This window comes from Anarhichas minor, unplaced genomic scaffold (genome assembly GCF_050575085.1).
Source record: "Anarhichas minor isolate MPS153535 unplaced genomic scaffold, ASM5057508v1 ptg000011l, whole genome shotgun sequence".
NCBI classification, from domain to species: domain Eukaryota; kingdom Metazoa; phylum Chordata; class Actinopteri; order Perciformes; family Anarhichadidae; genus Anarhichas; species Anarhichas minor.
The window spans coordinates 981270-1000406 of record NW_027466457.1 but is presented as its reverse complement, the minus strand read 5'-3'; the positions used below and the strand labels follow the sequence as shown (position 1 = coordinate 1000406).

The following is a 19137-nucleotide window of genomic DNA, read 5'->3' as shown; positions in this document are numbered from 1 at the left end:
AGTACAGACCGCTAACGTGCCTAGCCAGCTTACTCTCCTCTGTCAGGTCAACTGCGTAGTCTTTCTACTGCCGACTGCAAACGTACTGCACGGTAGCAGTCACCACCGGAGTCCGCAGTAGACAGGTGCATTGTCGTACTGAATGCTGTTAAATTCCCACTCAAACGCATTCGCACAGCCACAAGCGGGTAGCATGTTGCCTAGCTTAGTGTAGCTCTGCGATGCTAGCTCGATAGCAAAGCTGGTAACGGTCTCATCCTGCAGCGGTAAACCAGCCGGACTGTTACCCAGGGCCAGGCGGTATTTTGGTATCATCTCTGCGGCCTGCAGACACCCAGCCAACGGTGGCAGTGCCCAGATTAGGTTGTGAGAATATTTCTGTATTGCTGCACAGGGAGTCTATTTATAGGAATGATTAACACAGCATACGGGGCTAACGTTAGCAACCTGTCAGTCTTGCTAACGCGGCGGTTTTAGGTTTATTTCCTGTGCAAGGTGCGCTGGCCGTCATCAGGCATGCTGACTTCACGGTACCTTTTGGGACGCAACAGAGGTTTTGGTGACAACGAGCTCATTGGTGGAGGATACAGCTTTTATACTTGTGAGATGGGAACCTTGGAGAGGGATGAATGAACATTATGGAGACGTTGCTTCATGGCAGCGAGTAATTTCACTGAAACACAATATAGAGTTGTCATTAAGGTGGAGTGTATTTATTTAACCTTGATGGTGCAGTTTGTCACTTACTGTTTGCTTAATACAGCTGGAGTCACGGGTTTGGGTGAGAGCTGCAAGCGCTACTGAATGAGAGACACCTGCCTCAGTGTTACACCTGCTATACAGCCAAACACCAAGGCTGTGGTCACTGTATCCAACCTGTGACATCGGTGTAAGTGACCAGTCTTGCATGTACTTAAAGTATTTGCTATGCAAACTTAAAGTCACCAGGTTGTCTGGACTTGCACAGTAAGGTGTGTCGCTGTGAGAGTTTCCTCTTTGCTGACTGGTTATCAGTGTGGCTGGCAGGCAGCAGCCAGTAGATTGGGGCTGAGGAAGGGTGGAAGGGTGGAAGCATGTTATCATGGGTGGTTTTTTCACATCATTACATTTTGGCTAAGATATAACAATGCTGCCCCTCTATACCCCCAACCAGAGTACCGGCGTGTGCGGCATATGAGCTAAAATACTGCTCCTGGAACTGCTTGGGTTGCATGCATCGATCTTGTCTTTTCCACCATTTTTACCAAACAGTCTCTGTTTCATCCAATCTTGGTAGATTGTAAATTTGGATGACCCTGACAAAAATGATCATGTGTTTTTGGTATTTGTATGCATGGCCTATTTCAAACATAATATAGCATTGTGCAGTTGAAACCAAACATAATTGGTTCTCTCTGAAAGCTCCTGACTCTGGTTTTCCTGGTGTTGGTAGCCGGTTCTTGCATCGACTTGTTGCAACAGTTCTCTCCGTTGTATATGTGATTTATAGGTCTTAACTTCCCCCCGTCACTCCCATGAAATAATTATATTATTTGCCCAAACACTTGGTGCGGTCGGATTAAACTGGTTTGCTGAGTGATCTTTCAGGAATTCAAAAGCAACACCCAGTTACGTCTTGGTGGTAGAAGAGGTGAGGGAAGCGAAGAAGAACCACATGAGTGTAAACAAGAAGGCAGATGTCTTCCTGTGTTTGCAAACAATCAGGATTATCTGGGATTTTCACTAAATGTAGTTGATATTAAATCACACTGACACTCAATCTTTGTGGAGTGACACCTTTTTAAATGAGTCATTGTGTCATCACTCAGAAAAACTATAATTTCTTTTATTCATGACAAATTCAGGATGGTATCTACAATGTGGCGTCAGTGTCAGCTGTCTATTTCTGTATTACCTTTTCCCCCTCTGACCAGGTCTAATTTAGGTTTACCTTCATTTGAAACCTGCACGTTGTCGACTGTATCGATGCGGGCGAGGTGTGTATGTGAGCTGAATGCAACTGAAGCGAGCGGGCGTGTGCATCACTGACGGAGTGGAGTCCATGAATGAGTTAACCAAGCGTGTAATCATTCTGAATTTTAGACCCGGGGAGAAGGACGCCACAGCCAGTACTGATGGGGAGGGAGAGGAGGATGGAAGAAAGAGAGATGGTTGTGAAAGCAGCTGATTTGGAGAGAAATGTGGAGGAGAGAACAGAAGGAAAAAAGCGTGATGAATGTAATGGCAGAGACTGATGAGGGGAAAGGCAGGGCGATCTAAAGGGATGCAGGAATGGGAGACGGCAGGTTTGTGACCGATGGAGGAAGGAGATCTGAATGCTTTTGATGGAATGGTTGATTAGGGAGGAAATTAGCAGGTAGGGGGGAGGGGTGGAGTAGTTGATGGGAAGGATGAAGCTCCACAGGGAATCAAATTGAGGTCTCTAGCAGATGACGGCCTACTAATGACATTGTTCCCCCTGTGGCCTCTGCGGGAGGCTTAACAACGGTGTGTGTCATTCATGTGCTTTCATTAAAATGTAAGCAACAATGTTGTCTGCGAGCTAAATTCAGTGCATTTATTTTGGCGCATTATTTCAGAGCCGAATGACCTCATCCGTCCCGATTCAGAGTCGGGACAGGACGTTAAATCACTGGAGAGATGCGCGACGCCTAAATGTGTCTTTTTCCTGCCGGGTGGAATGGACGGGCTTCGACAGATGTTTAATCCCCTCGCTCTTGAGTGATGGATTGGTAATGCTGAACGCAGAGCGAGAGAATGGAAACTACAGCAGCTAAGTGGAGCACCACTTTAGGCCGCCTGACCGGAGCACGAGACGGGATTTAATGTAGGCTACGCTTACTGTAGCTCGCTCTGCATCACCTGTGACTTAATGGTGCATGGGCATCATTATCCTGCACGATGGGAGTAATGCGAGTAATAGTGCGAAAGAGTCACTCGCTTGTTGTATCCTCTCATTTTGTGGCATAATTATTGTTGGGTTCTCGTATTTGAGAAGCCAACGCTTGTTTTGAACATGTTTTTCTGCAAGAACAAAAATAATATCAACTGTATATCAGATTAGTAGTTTTGTAAGTTAGGCTGAGGCAACACTAAACACTGATATGTTAGAGAAAGTGTTCACCTTCCCCCCCGAAATAAGAAATCCAAACTCAGTACAACTTTAACAACTATGAGGTCTGCTCTGGAAAATGTCCAGATGCCTTTGAACCAGGCACTGCTGCAGTTGATAACGAGAGCAAATGAGATAAACGACATCAGTGGTTGGTGTTGTGGCAGAAAAAGAAGTGGAATTTACAAGAACCACTTCTAGACTGAACTTCCTCTTCAGCGGACGTCGTCTGTCTCGTTCACTGCGGCTCACACCTAAGAAAGAACTGTGGTTTGGTGTCTTAGAGTAGCTGTTTACAGCAGAATAGTACAGGATGGTGTTCCTTATCGCATCGCAGCAACAAAGTGTGTTGAATATGTAAACATAAACATATAAAATGTATATATTGCAGTGGAGGAAAACACTTTGCCACTCCATATCTGTCAGGATGTACAGTGGCTCTACCTATAGAACAGAAGTTATTCAAACTAATTCTTAAAAACCTTTTCTAAAGATGTACCTCTATACACGGTGCTCAACCCGAACATGAGAAACTCTGTGCAAGCATTTTGTGTGGTGGTGGTTTTAGTTTCATTCTGAGGCTGCATGTTTTGAGAAATATTTCTTTCATGCTTCCGACTTGCTCTGCGTGTATATGTAGATGTTCCCTACTGCCTTATTTCCTTCTCCACCACGCACGCACGCACGCACTCACACACACACACACAGACACACACACACACATACACAGAGACATCTGACTCTGTTGCACACGGAGCCCAGGTGTCTGTTTCCGCTGCTGATAATGCGCCGTGGCAGATGAGCAGACATCATCTCGAGGCAGTCACCTGCTCGAGAATAGCAACTAACCGACGCTGTCACCGTGTTGCGTGGTCTAGACGGGGATGGAGTCTGACTTTGCTGTATTTATTTCTAGCTTCACGATCCGTCGTGTTTCTCTGGTACACACTGTTCTGTTATTAGGGCTGACCTGAGGGCAGTGTAGTAGTCGGCTTAGCAGAAGGTCTCAGTGTGCCCCTGCTTGTTGCTGTTACAGTGAAGACTTCTTCCATCCGTGTGTCAGATCCCGCAGTCGGGATCCCGTTCTGTTAAGAATCAATTTATTGCGTCTGGCACTAAAGTTGCTTTACGACTACACACACCAAAGGCGGCCCAGGCCAAGACTTTTTAAGACCACGTAAGCCAGCCAAACCTTTAGTGACATTGTTGTTTTACAAATTGGACTCGTGTTGTGGGTGGCAGGTAGCCCAGTTCCTCAACACACACTGGCTGCCCACAGCACCCAACCCTGAGAGAAATGACACCCATGTTTCCACATCGGTTGTTTTGACTTCCTTTGACTGATGGCGTTAGGTGCATCAACTTATTCATACACAGTTTTAAGTTTCACGTGTCGATACCGGAGCTGAGCTGTTGTGCGGTTGATTAGGCCCGAGCGTTTCTGTTTCATTAGAGTATCACTCAATGGTCAGGAAAATATCAGCCCCTGTTAAATGCAATCCAATTTCTCAGTCCTGCAATAACTACTACTGTACGTCAGGCCGTCAGATATGTGTTGACTCAAATAATACTATGTCCACCTCCATTTGCTTACAAGGGGGAGAAAACATTGGAAAAGCCACGAAATATTGCACCTTAAACATTGCCATACATGTTGGTTCAACGGCAAAAATACAGATATTCTAATCGGTGTTTGATGTTTCTCTCCTCATTGGGTTGTGTGCCTTGGGCCCAGCCGCATGCTTCGGGCTGTCCTGCCATGATGTGCTGCCGTGCTGAGGGATTGGCTGAATGACGGGAAGGCTAGTTGGTTTGTTTGCTCTCCAGAAAGGGCATCTTAGTCACTTTCAACCCTCCAAGTCACTCTGCCGTTCACTCCCCGGCTCTGTTTGTTTCTCTCTTTTCTCTTTTTTTCTCTCGCGGGACGCTGATGTGCAGAGACGGTTGCGTGCTTGACTGCTGCCTGAGCTGGACTGTTGAGCCGCAGAGAGCGAAGGCAGCGCTGCGCAGGCCCAGGGCAGCCTCAGCCCTCTACGGGAAATGTTAAACAACAAAAGCTAGCATGGGTGTGATGTGTATTTGGAGCTGAGACATGTAGGAGGAGGATAGTCTATATGCAGAGTAATATTTTGTAAAAGCTGTATTGTGCGGTTCTGGGAAGGAAGGAAAACGGTGGAAAGCAGTGCAGAGCTGGAGGGGGCAGAGTCTAAACAAACAAGTCCTCAGCTCCCATCTCTGACATCGGCCTCCTTTTCTTTAGACATTTGGAGGTGTTTGCTTCTCATGAAGTCTGTGTCGTTATTTTGGGGCAACGGTAGAAGAAGAGTCCTCCTCTTCCCCAGTAGCAAACGAAGTGAGCTGCGGGGTCCTCGTCGCACCGTTAAAGCTCAGCTGTCGTGGTGCTGAGGTGTCGATGACTTCGGGTTTCACAGGAAGGTGACACCTCGAGCAAGTGGTTGATCTAGTGACGGCCACGACTGGAGAGAAGTGCAGTCAGTACAGAAAGAACTACTGCTTGCTCCCCTTAACTGACGTACAACTGATGTGAGTTGGTTATAACGTATCAAATATTGCACCGTCATGTTGCAGTGCGCTTTTCAACTAGCTGGTGTCTGGAGAACAGGTCTGAATACTTTTGAAGTGAGCCATCTCCAGGCCTGAAGACACAGTGCTGTATCATGGAGGGTTTTTAGGACATCGGCGTGCATCACTGAGGGAGAAATAAAGGCTCTATTGAATGCCTTTTTGAGACGGCAAATAGCCTGGATACAAGAACACACACGCATACTTACAAACACACCCCTGAGTAAATACGGCTGTACTGTCTCTGGTTTGTCTCTTGAGACGCCTCTCTGCTTCCTTGTCTTCCCATTCGCTTTCCCCCCCGAGGCAAAGACACGGGAGAGGCCCAGAAATGAATGCGATACCAGAATGACTCGGCAATGCCTTTCACTGAATATGCACAAGTGGATAATTGAAGAATCCTAATGCGAGCATGGCTGCGTCGAGCACTTGAGGCGGAAACGCTGCGCTTGTTTCTGCCCCCTTTTTTTTCGCCAGTGCGTTTGAGCGAAGATGAGGTTTCAAAAGCCGGTGAGGACGGTACACGCTGCGTGAGTAGTGGTGCAAACCTCCATACTGTGATGGATCGAGAAGCTGCGAATGCAACCCAACTCGATACCTGCCTGCTGGCTGTGCTTGTGAAGCTTCTCCGCCCACTCCAATAAGTCCTGACCTGTTCACAAGCTTGAACAAAGATCGTTGATCTGCAGATTTTGTTCGTGATTCTCTTTCACTTTGAAGATTGTTCGGCTCATTTAGGTCACACTGTTGTGTTGCTCTTTGCATGACCCGGGTCATCCGTCTGTGTGTTTCCTGTATTTCACTTGGCAGGAGAGTGACACCATGCTGCGACTGGGTTTACTCTGTCATAACGCTCTGGGCAGCCCTGCCCAGCGCAAACAACTGGCACCGCCATCAACTGGACAGACGGACGGGGGGGGGGGGGGGGGAGAAAAGACAGAGGGCAGGACCAGTCGTGACTAATCAGCTACTCTGTCCCGCTCTCACTCCACATCTAGCTCTTATTGGTGAGAACTGGACTTCGTTGTTTCCTCCAGCAGCAGGACTGGCTGCCACAGGCCTGGGAGCAGCTACTGTTCTGTCAGAGAGGATCTTAGTCATGGAGCGCTGCCAGCTAGAGCTGTCTTAAGATCAGCTATAAAAAGTTGAACCCCCTGCAGCAGGAGGGTTGCTGTTGTTGCCATCCACCCACAAGGGACACGCTGCAGTACAGCTGGTTGCATTTATTTCAGGACTGGTTGCAATCGTTCAGATTCAGTTCCGGCTATAAATTACATTTAACGCTACTTTTCTTCTTTGGGTAGATAATCAATTAATTAACACTCACTTTTCCCAAGCAATCAGAGGAGTGTGAGATCTCTGTGTCATCAGATTTCATCATAAGAGGGCAGCTTCTGAATGTTATGATGTAAATGGGGTGGTAGTATCAGCAGGTACACGTATGATCCTTGTCAGTAAACCAGCTTCATCCCACAGAGACGCAACGTGGTGTCTAACCTACCCATCGTCCTCACAGTTTTGGGAATTAGCAAATCTGCTTGTTCTCATAAAAGCTTAATTATTTTTTCTGAGAGTCTTCAGGAACCAACAACATAACCTCCCTGACTGAGTCTGGATGTGATATGTGGAGAGAGAGAAAAAGGGAAGATGGGGTAACGGAGGGGTGCAAAATGAAAACACCAGAGAGAAAGAACGGGGGGGCAGCTGATAAGGAAGAGAGCAGCAGCAGGAGGATATAGAAAGTGCAGGTAGAAGAGCGATGGAAGGAGGGAAACGATAGTGGCACGAGGCGATGGGTGAGATATGGAGATAAATGCGAAGAGGCGACGTGGGTCAGAGAGCTAGATTAGAAACAGCAGAGGTCTGCAGTGCAGGACAGAGAGGGAGATTTAACAGCAGAGAGAGGAATGGAGTTTGGAGCCGTGTGCAGGTTGGACAGGGAGGGAGGGAAAGCCAACAGAAGGAGAGACGTATAAAAATGCATTGGAGTCCTTTTATTCATTGGTTTGATTCTGGAAAACTTTTTTTTTTGAGCGGTTGCCCAGCAGACCAGTGTTTCCCCGTTCAACCAGTGAGATAAGAGACCTAATCAGTGAGATAAGAGACCTCATTTGTCTTGGAGGAGGAAGCATTTAATTCTATTTTATTTATTTTTCACTAGGATGTAGTCGGCACCCTTGGGCGAGGCTTCGGCTGAGCAGTGAGCTGCTAAATCTGTGCAGAGCCGGTGGGCCGCCAGCGTCGGTCTAAGCTAGCTGGGTTTGTCCTTGGTGGCTGAGGCTAGGCCGCTAGGCTGGTCTGACCTGTAATTGGATTAGAGATCTCTGCGTTGCATCAGGCAAGGCGAGCCGAGTATACACACACATACCTTAAGAGCACAAGCGCCTCGGGGAGCCAAGTTCATCTCGGTACTCGGGGCTCTGCTCCTCCTCAACTTTCTTCTTTCCCCGCTATTTTCTTTATCCACTTTAATCAACAACCCACCCATTCGCCCCGCTGGCTGTCACGGGCGTACAATCTTGCATTTATTTTGTGCATAAGCACGTTAGTGTTGGTGTGCATGTGTATGGATCAGCCCTGTGCTGTGGATACCCTCTCTAAAGGGGATTACAGTAGTTGCAAGGGAGCCCCCGCTGAGAGCGCCCGGGAGGAAAAAAAGGACGGGAAGAAGAGAGGAGAAGATTGTCAAGTGTGGATAATGATGTGAAGCCTCATACTGAACACCATAGATGTGAATATGAAGACATCCTACTGTACTCAAAGTGAGGGCTTTAGACAGGAAGTAGAAATGATGTCTTGGATGGTTTCGACCTCATTCAAAGAGTTGTCTTTGCTTCACTAACTGGAAGGAACTGGAATAGAGCTCATGATAGTTTCTAATAATATCTTTTGCAGCAGTTCCAAAGAATAATCTCGTGCCAGGAAACAAACTAAAACAAAAGCGAAATAGAAAAACTTGACTTTATCTGTATGCTTTACCTGCCAAGGACGAAACAGAGAACTAAAAGGTACCAGCTGTTACTCATCGCTGTAACACATGAGCAGGGCGGGGTGAGGTGTGTAGGGCAGGTTCAAACAAGAGATTGCTGAAGAGAAGGCATGAAAGTAAGAGACCGAAGTGTAGCAACCCATACAACACAAAAAGGGTTTCCTGTGTGTGTATATCTGTACATGCATATGTTTGTCAACGCTCACGTCGCACATGTAGATGCAGGTGAGGTGAGGGAAATTAAACCGCGGCAATGCAGCCAGTAAGATTAGAGGGAGACGGCGATGGAGGAGGCTTAATAGCCGACAGGCGGTGAGACCAGCAGCCATATGTTTCATATGTGTCGGCCGTATGGCTCTGATCTGCCCATGTGGCCGGTACGTCTCCTCAACTTCCTGCCACCGTGACAGACAGCATGTGAACAGAGATACAGGGAGGGGGGAGCAGGGTGTAGCTCTGATGTGGGAGGATCGTAAAGGAAGGACACACACACACTGCGATTTGAGGCAAGTCACCCAAATCCACACCCAGCTGATGTCACTCGGTACCGAGCCCACGGAGACGGCTTAAAATGTCTCGTTTTGTCCGCTCAACAGTCCAAATGTTAAAACCGCAGCAGCTGTGTCTTTCTCTGCTTTTAAGATGCAACATCAGCATCTCTACATCTGCAGATCTTAACACGGGCCACCCTGGTGACAGCTCGCTGAAGCATGCTAAAGAATGCTAAAGATGAACGTGCGAGTTTGTGAGCGCGTCACACGCCTACTGCTGCATGAGGTGCTTCACATCTAAAAAAAAAAAGAAAAAAAAAAGGAGGGATGTGGGTGAAGAGCGAGATGTTTTTGAGGGAAGAGCTTGCGTTGGAATGAGAGCAAAGAGAGAGCTGGTGTTCGGGGTCGTCTGATATCCGCTGCTGGGTTAGGGTCACTGTATGGGAGCTGCTGACTGGGCCTCCCACAAGCGAGGCAGACAGCAGCTCAGTGCTGAACACAAGACGCACAACAGAGGAGATGACCCCTATAAGGCTTCTGATACTCCCTTTAGGAAGTGTGTGTAAACACGGATACGTGTGATTGACTGGGGAACATGCTCTGTCCGTGTACCGCCATCCTCACACACACACACACACACACACACACACACACACACACACACACACACACACACACACCGTACTTCATTAAAACACAGTGAAGGCCTGGCATACACAGCTGTGTGGCCTGGTGTCACAACACTGGCCTTTTCTTCTCTGGTGTGTGCTTCCAGCCATAGAAACCTGCTAAATGTGACCTTTTCTAAAAAAAAAAAAAGGCCTTTTTTAATCACCGGTGGCCTCTGGACTGGGTGGCTTGTGACAAACGCTACCACTGAGCCAACAGCCTGGTAGCATTAAGAGCTGCGTTAAAAAGCTAGCAGCTCTTAAGAGTAGCTGTAACCGCGGGGTGTTTATGAGGAGCGAAGGCGTGGCAGCAAAGCCAGCAGTTTAATCCAGGAAGCCAGGGGAAGGGAGGAAGGACCTCTTCTCACCATCAAGTCCAACTCAGTCTGTCGACACGAGAGCTTCACTGAAACATATTGTCGTGAGAGGCCGACTGTATCTGTATCAGTAGCATTAAGTATATAAAGCTGTCAAATTGTGAAACACTGAATGTTTTGTCAGATTCATAGGCTTGTATACTTTTTATTTAGATCTAAATGGGAAACTTTAACTTTTTTAACATTGGTATTGAAACTCAAACTGTATCGGCATTATTATTAAAACTCTTCAAATGATACTCTGGCCCCTAGTTTTTGGTTTTTGGTTGTCAAAGACAAAATTCATCTAAACTCCAAGAAAATGGTGAGTCCTTCCTTTCCAGTTTCATCGTTATATCCAACATTTAATATTCCCCTTCCTGTCTTCTGCCTGCTGTCTGACCCGTACTCCCAACTGGGGTGCTCTACCCACAGTAGCTGCCTCGCACTGGAAGCTCGAGTGGACTGAGTCATACATCAGGGGGGAGCGTGCGGAGCAGAGCGGGCTACTAGAGGAGTGTGCTGCTGATTTATTACCAGCCGTTAGCTGGTTAAATGAGGCTAAGTGAGCGGGCCAGCTCGGGGAGGTGAGATGGAAGAGATTAGCCTACATGAAGAGCGATGGAGGGAGAAGATTCTGTGAAGCGAACGGTGACTCCTGACCTCCTGTCTGTCGCATACCGTTTCTCTTCATCTTCTTCCTGGCCCCTCCTCTGCTCTGCTACTCTGCCCTTCTCTACTTCCTGGGGTCCATCTCATGTTGCCTCTGCAGAGCTGTGCTGCTTATATCCGGCTTTTTGAGAAGCCACAGGTAGGAAGACAGGCTGTCTCAAAGCCCCTTTAATCATCATGTCTCTTCTAACACACTCGACACACAGTCATTATGACCTTCGTGACTCCACTTCAAAAGCCAGGATTTGTCAAGAGTGTGTGTGTGGGGGGGGGGTCTATGTATGGCTCTGGATGAGGCTATATGTGCACAAACTGGTGTGCTGGATATCCGCTCTGTAAGCTATTCTGTCCTCAACCTTTTGGATGACGCGTCGGTTTGCACGTTTTGTTTCGTGCGCGAGCGAGAGACAATGAGAACAACCGAGATGCATTCCCCACATCCGTTTCCTCTCACAGAGGAACAGTAGGTCAGGGGGTTTTTTTTTTTTTTTTTTTGGTCCGCTCTGTTGACTTCGTGTTTCTCTCAGGACCGGAGGGGAGGGGGCAGAAATACAGTGCACAACGATGGTACATTTTCTCATGATCCGCGGGGATTGCGTTGTAACCTCTGCGTGAGGTAGTGGGGACTCTTTCATGTGAAGACATGTTCAGCCTCGCTGCGTTTTGTGTGTGTGTGTGTGTGTGTGAGCGGTTTAGTGCAAGGAAGCTGACACTGTGGAGGTCACAAGGACTCTTCATTTGGTTTCTGTGCTTCCCCGTTTCTCATGTTGTACTTGCTGTTATTGCAGTTTTCTGTGCTCGACTCGCTGCATGTTTGCTTGTTTGGCCCGGGTGTGTGTGTGTGTCCTCGTGTCCACCTGTATCCGTGCCTCTGTTTGCATATGGCCTCATGTTTGGCTTGTGTGTGTGTGTTGTCCCCTTCGTCTCCCTCTCGGCCCTCACCCCTGTGCTGTAACGCGCTCCCCTTTCCTCCTCATTGTTCTGCCTCTCCGACAGGCCAGGGGAGTCGGGATCATGAGCTCGTAGGAAGTCTTCGTCACTCGTTGCTCTGAAAAGCAAACGGTGAGATGCACAAACACAGGAAGCGCTGGCTTCCTCATGCGGGCTCCAGCTGGGCGTCTGTCACTCTGCTCTGCGTTTCAGAAAGAGGCAACGTGAGCTCCGCCTCTAACCGCACGTGTCTTTACTCTCACTTTCGGTCTCCTCTGTCTCGCTATTGACGTGTCCCGTGCTCCGCCCGCGATAACCGCTCTGGCTCTGTGTGCAGCTGCACCGCCTGCCTGAATTCTGGTAATTAGCCTTTGTGCCGTGTTTTATATTCGTTAATTCGACAGTGTTAGTGAAGAGGCCTCTGGGAAATTTGATGTGATGTCATGCCATGTGCTGCTGTGGTTTGCAGTTATGGACAAGAATGATACAAAATAGGGAATGCACAAAACATATCGGTAGATTTCCAGTTTCCGTTCCAGAAACTTAAAAAAACACAATCATTCTTCATTGTTCTTCTTCTCTGTTTTGCTCCTAGCAGCTGACCATGCCATGATACTTCCTGTTGCCCAGTTAGACCTTTAGTGAAGCTGGTTATGTATCTGAAGTGCATTAACAGCTGAAAGGTGAGCAGCTGTGGTCAAAGGGGATTACAGGTCACTGGTCTCTTCAAAGAGACTGTGCAGAGGATGGATAACGTACACACACACACACACCACTGCACGTACCAGCTGGAGTAACCGCTGGCGGCTGTGGGGTGCACACTCATGTGCGTATGCATGGAATGAGGGAACCTTTTCCAGTGTGGGCATAAGCTACCTGGCAAGACCTCCTTGAGCATCAGAGCTGTTGGGAGATGCTCAGCGTGCTCCAAGCACGCTTTGTGTGACAAGTCTGGAGATTTGAATACATTTGAAGGAATATCAGTTCACATTTTCATATCTTTTGCATATGGATATAAGTGATTCACAGCCTCCTGCTGATGCGGATCAGGACGGGTCACATTATCACTGCTTAACAAGTAGTTTAGAAAATGATCTAAAAGGTGTGTGGTTTTACCTGCATCATTCATTTGGGGAAAAGACTGCCGAGTGCAGAACCCACTTTTTTAGGATGTTGCAGTCACGGTAAAGCTTTTTTGAAAATATAAATCGGCACATTGTTGTAGTTTTGAGATTCCAAGGTTCTGTATCTTAGTTTTTTTCTGTAGCTTAGCTGCATTAAAGGGGTTAAATGAGACCACCTGGGGAAATGATGTTGAGTTTTGTTAAGATAAGTAATAACAAATCTCTACTAAATCGATTACTGACTCGTGCAATCTGTCTGCGTACATTCCAGCGTGATTCGCTGATTGTCACTATTCTGATATCCGTGTTCCCACCGGCCTCAAAAATCCATGAAGGAAAATAAACATCTAAGATTTCTGAAAATGAATAAAGATCCAGGAAACTACTTCTTCAGGAAAATGATAAAAACTACTTTAATGTCACCAAATCTATTAATACCCCTCAACCCACGAACCTCTGACGGAGATCTGCATCGATTTAGCCACAATAGTAACGGTGAGTAAAACAATCAGGCCTCTGTGATGTCAGTAAAGATGGCCTCCGTTTAGAGGAAGCTAATGGAGACGAATAAACAAAATGAAAATAAAATGACCTTGAAAGTCATTGAAATGGCCTGATGTGCTGTTGAACCTTGTGATTGACTGTAACAGAGGAAAGCATCACAACAAGGACCTGAGGTTTTATTTCTCCAAATGTTCTCTCCTGTGGTTGGTTAACGCTGGCTGCCCTGATATCATGCAGGCTCTCCTCATCTCATCTGGTTTGACCAGCAGAGAGAACTGATCATTTGCTTTAAACAGGATTTTGATGTAGTGTCGCCTTTTTACCACAAGAGGGCAGCACATGTCCAGTTCACGTGACTGTCCAGTGTGCAGGGGTGTGTGTGTATAATAATCAAAAAGGACAAGATGTAGCAGACAGTTGGTGGTGGCATGAAGAGAAATGTCGATACAAGTGGAGAGAGAAGGGGAAGAACGAGAGAGAGATCCAATGAGCATGAAATCAGATCTGGCTGTTGCGTAGTCATGGCTTACAGGCCTTCTCTGTGTGCACCGGGCTCTGTCGGCTCTTTCCAGTCCACTATCACATGACTGTATCAAGCGGCTGCAGCATGAAACCAGCAATACCAGTCCAGCACCAGCTAGAGGCCGACACAGAGATCAGTAGTGCCGTTCTTCTCTGTGCTGAGGCACACTCCTTTTATTCATTTTTTTATTTTAATACCTTTTTCTTTATATTTTCATGTGAAGTTAAGGGGGTAGTGTAGATATTCAAATCATGATTCATCAGCGGTTGCACACATTCACACACATTCAATGCGAAAGAAGATCCGAGATTTACTTTTCTTCACTGACGGTAAAAAGCCCAGAAGCTTTTAAATGCGTTTCTCCACAAAGGATCCAACATGGCTGCTCAACAACTCGCCCTCATGGCTTCCTTGCAGGCCTTCTTCCTCCTCGTCTCCCTCCGTTCATTAAATGCCCTAAAACGTCTTTCACATACCAGCAATACCAGACGTCCCTGAGGCATCAGCGTTGCCTTCCTTCCTTCCTTCGTCTTTTTAGATCATTTTTTAAAATCTTCTATCCTCACCTGCTGCCTCCCATCTCAGGTGCAAAGCCTTTATTCACATGCCAGCAATACCGGACGGCATACCAGTCAACAGGACATCAGTGAACGCCTGCACCTCTGCCCGCTGCCTCTCTCTCCTCACTGCTCCTCAGGCCCAGAGAGAGAAGGAGAACGTGGAGATGCTTATTTCTGGTAGGACAGTAGGTGGCGTCATTGTCCCGCCGTCCTCAGCGGTTCTCCATATCAGCGCTTCACTGAGCAGTGTCCCTCATCGCTCCCCGGTCACAGGATGGATATGCAGACTGGCGACCACACAATGAATGATTTTCCATTTTTAGGTGATTCATATTTGATTCATTATGCAAGTTGCTCAAGAAAAAAAGGCATTTTTAGTATTTTTAAACGGTGTCTTCTCCACACGGTCAGGAATAACATTATAGTTGGTAAATACTGAACCATTTAATTTGTATAATTATTTTGCTGAACTGAAAGTCGTCTAACATAATTACATTGAGGTTCAATCAGTGAAGAAAATAGCCACTTTCTTTTAGTTTTTCCCTTCAGGCTCCATAAACGCAAATTCTGCTAAAGAATATGAGGATTATTTTCATTGTCAATTAATTGTTCGCTTGTTAAAATGATGAGAAATGTCACTGGCTGTCTGATCAACAGCCCCGAACCTACAGACCAATATCGACTAATGGTTTCAGCGTGACCATAGTGTCTTCATCATTTTCCTTCCTTTTTTCTTAATTTAGATTGTTGTTTTCCAACGCTATTGCTGAGCTTTACACCAAAGCAATGATCGGTGAGTGGATAACGTTGCATTTCATTTCCCTGAATTTGAACAGAAACCAAAGCTGTCCAGATATAGAAAGATAATACGGATTCAGCGCAGAGCCCGGAAACACCCAAACATAACATCCAGGAGACGCTTGAGACAATATCAACATCACTGTCATTTTGATGGTCAGACAGAGACCAGTGGACTAATGGACAGACAAACAGACAGACAGACAGGCCCTCTGAGGTAAAGGTGAGTTACTAGTGGTGTCCCCTCATTGTGGGCCCGGCTGTGTGTGACAGACAGACTCCTGGCGTCGCCCAGCCTGCTGTACACACAGGCCCTTTCATACTGCAGCGCTTGGCGTGGCCCCAGCTCACATATACCTCGAACTGTGCTCAGTGTGTGTGTTTATTTGTGTGGGCTGAGATATATTTAGGGTGTGTTGTCCACTGTGTGTGTGTGTATGTTTGTGCACTGCGGTCCGGCGTTTAATTGTGCAATGTATTCCTGGAAAGCCTGTGGAGGGGCCAGGGCTATAGCACAGCAGCCAGCGACGACTGTTCTCTGGAAGCTTCTCTGTCACTTGGAACGTGGCAGAGAAGAGACTACGAGGTTATGAGCATTTTAGTTGAATTCTGCAGCTTCCTCCTTCGACGAAAACAAAAAAAGAAGGCATTGTGCAGTTGCCTGGCGTCTTGAACACTATTTGTATGCATGGACACAAACTTAAAGTTCACCTCATTCTTGCACAACACGCAGCAGGAAGATGTGGGGAGGGATCTGAGCTCGATGGGCCGAAGGGGAGAAAAGACAAGAGGGTGGGGGGGGTGCGTGGAAGAGAGGCTTGAATGGGGGATTGCGAAAGAAGCAAGAAAGCTCAAATTAGCTTAATGAAGGGGCTGCAAGAGGAGCAGTAAAACCAAGGGAAGTTAAGGTGCAGGCGATGAATAAGTGCAGGAAGGAGGAATGGATTGAGACTGAATAGAAGGGGGGGGGGGGGGGGGGGTTGAACTGCATCAATAAAGCTCTGGCTAATTGTGCCTCTGCATTCTCCAGTGTTCACCTGCTTTCCCTTCCACCGTCCTCTTTTTATTTTGGACTCCAAACCTTCTCTGTCCTCCACATTCTTCTCATCCTCTGTTTATCATCTTCCTCCCATAGTCCTCTTCCTCCTCCATCCCCCCCCCCCCCCCCCTCCCCCCCTCCAGTGGCTGTTGTGTAACTCTGCAGTGACTGACTGAGCAGCAGTGATGCGATTGATCAGCAGTTCTGGTGCCAGGCTGCTCTTCTTGTAATAAACGAGCTCGGAGCCGTTGAAACCGACCCTGAGTGCTTTTGCGGGAGTGGAGGAACCACACACACACACACACACACACACACACACACACACACACACACACTTCACTTCTATGACGCAATGCTGAATAACCCTGAATGCTCTTAAACTTACCGCTTGCCTGGATTCATCAATCTGTACGGTAATCCCTCCAGATACACACAAAGGTTAATAAGACATTTCATTATTTTTTTAGCGGACACAATGTTCAGGATCCTTTGAACTGAATGTTTGCTCTTAGATTACTTGTCCTTTAGTTAATCTCTGTCGTTATTATCATGGAGATCAAGTTTTCAGCTGAAAATAGCTCCTTTTTTCTTTTCTTTTTGTCTTCATGTCACTTCCAGAAATCTTCATAAAAGTTCTAAAAACACAATTTTTGGGGCTTCTTGCAAGTACTTAAGCACATTACATAAACATCCTGGATTTGAATCCAGTTTGGGACCCTTGTTGCATGCCCCCCCCCCCCCCCCCACAATGCTTTCTCAATTGGCTGTAAGAAAAACACATCTGGTCTTTCCATTCGTCAGTCTTTGTGGTCTGGCCCTCTGCTCAACGTATTCCCACTCTCCCCATCCATCTATCTTTTCTATTTTCCAACTTCTCTGTACCAACTTTTTTTTTTTTTTTTTTTTAATTACCATATAATCCAAACTTGACAAAACAAGAGCTTTGACTCGCCCGCGCTGTATCCAGTGTACACACAGTCCCAGGGGCGTACAGATCAGGCGGCCAGCTATCTTCCCTGAGGGCACACAAACACACCTGATGCGCTGAGACGTCTGGCTGCAGCACTAAACATCACACTCTATCACTGTAAAGTCATTCCAGTGTCACCTCTCTGTCTCATCAAAGCCAGTTTGAGCATTTTGTAAAATTCCTGCAGCTCGTTTTTTTATTGTCATTTCTCGCCGTGTTTGTCACAGAGGATGCTGAAAATGCTGCAAAGCATGCAGGGATATTACTCACTAGCCAGCCAGTGATTGTGGTCCATTGTTGTTGGTCATTGTCCTCACTGCAGCACCTGGTGTGAGGTCGCGAGTTCGTAGTGGCAGATTTAGTAGGTAGACCTCCTGTTTTATCATCGTTAAAGGCAAATTACCGCCTGTACAATCATTTGTAATAATCCAAAGTGTAATTTCCTGAAATCCACTGTTTCTTTCTTTATTAAACCACATCCCCCTATTATGTACTCTATTTTGATCCAGTTGTATGTGTTGTAATTTATCAATTTAAATCCCTAGTTCTGGCCCTGGAGTTCCTGCATGTTTACCAGCATCATGCATCACGAATTGTCCATTAGAAAGAGACACACGCCTGCTCTGGGAAGGGCTACTTTGGCTTTAAATGGCATTAATGGATCCTCGGTCCTATTCTTAGCCTTAAATCTGTCTCACTCTTCAGGCGTTGAGCAGAGCTGTGTTTGGAGTCTGCTTTGTGTTCAGCATATGGAGGAATATACACGTGTGTGTGTGTGTGTGTGTGTGTGTGTGTGTGTGTGTGTGTGTGTGTGTGTGTGTGTGTGTGTGTGTGTGTGTGTGTGTGTGTGTGTGTGTGTGTGTGTGTGTGTGTGTGTGTGTGTGTGTGTGTGTGTGTGTGTGTGTGTGTGTGTGTGTGTGTGTGGCTCCCCAGAGAGGAAACGCTGTTGAAACACGACAGCTTCCCCATTATCGTGAACGGGGAGTAGAATGAAGCTGGCTCGCATCGGTGACCATTTAGACGTGGCTTTAGCTCGGTGTTATGTGGCCGAATGAAGCCGCAGGAGTGCATCTTGATGTGGACATAATGGAAGAAATGGTCCACGTTTCTTCTGGTGTGTTTTGGTAGTAAACGCGCGGTGGTTTGCGTCAGCGAGGCAGTGCACACTAAGCCGACCCGTCCTCAACCGGACTCCGTGGTAAAATCACGGGATTTTAATTTGTTCCCAACTTGCATCGCACTCCACCGATACGAGCTCCTATTGTTTGAATCGAAACGCCTGCAGTCTGAGGAGTCGTTAACCCTGCCCCACGGAAACTAGTCCGACGGGGAACTAGGGGAGGAGGAGGAGGAGGAGGTCTGGGAAGGAACGATAGAGAGAGAAAGGTGCTGGAGGAGTGAGAGAGAGGACTGCAAAGAGCAACTCCGTATTGTTTTCGCGTTTTGTTTGTTCTGCCGCCGTCCGGAGGAGAGAGAGACACGCTGGGGTCTCTTTCTTTCGTGGCTGCGACTAAAAGCTGAAACGCCGTCAATTCTGGATTTCTTCATCCGCTTCCTGTCGTCCAGGATGAGGTTTAAACGGAACGGGTCCTATACGCTGACTAGGTAAGAGACGGACGTCATGTTCGCAGCGGTAACTCGATAACGCGTTGTCCATGTGGAGAGGAAGAGGAGGAGGAGGGAGGACAGCACGTTTTGTGATATGCTTAGCTCATAAATCAGTTCGCTTTGCCCTGTGATGTCTCCATGGAGGCTTACAGTGTCTTTATTGCCTCTATATCCTACGATAACTCTTCAATAATGCTAAAGCACACTTTT

General features: G+C 47.1%; 1 protein-coding gene across 2 annotated transcripts in view; it reads left to right on the top strand.

Annotated features, from left to right (window-relative positions):
- LOC142947313 (MOB kinase activator 2-like) overlaps positions 1-19137 on the top strand; it is a 53442-nt gene that overhangs the window by 565 nt on the left and 33740 nt on the right. Inside the window, exon 1 of one of the 2 annotated variants that reach the window (XM_076088806.1) lies at positions 8-18924. The exons of the other annotated variant lie outside the window; for it this stretch is intronic. Within the exon in view, the coding sequence (XP_075944921.1) occupies positions 18887-18924 (38 nt within the window). The 5' untranslated portion in view covers positions 8-18886. Of the gene's footprint in view, positions 1-7; positions 18925-19137 lie in introns of those variants that run through there. 2 annotated transcript variants of the gene reach the window in all.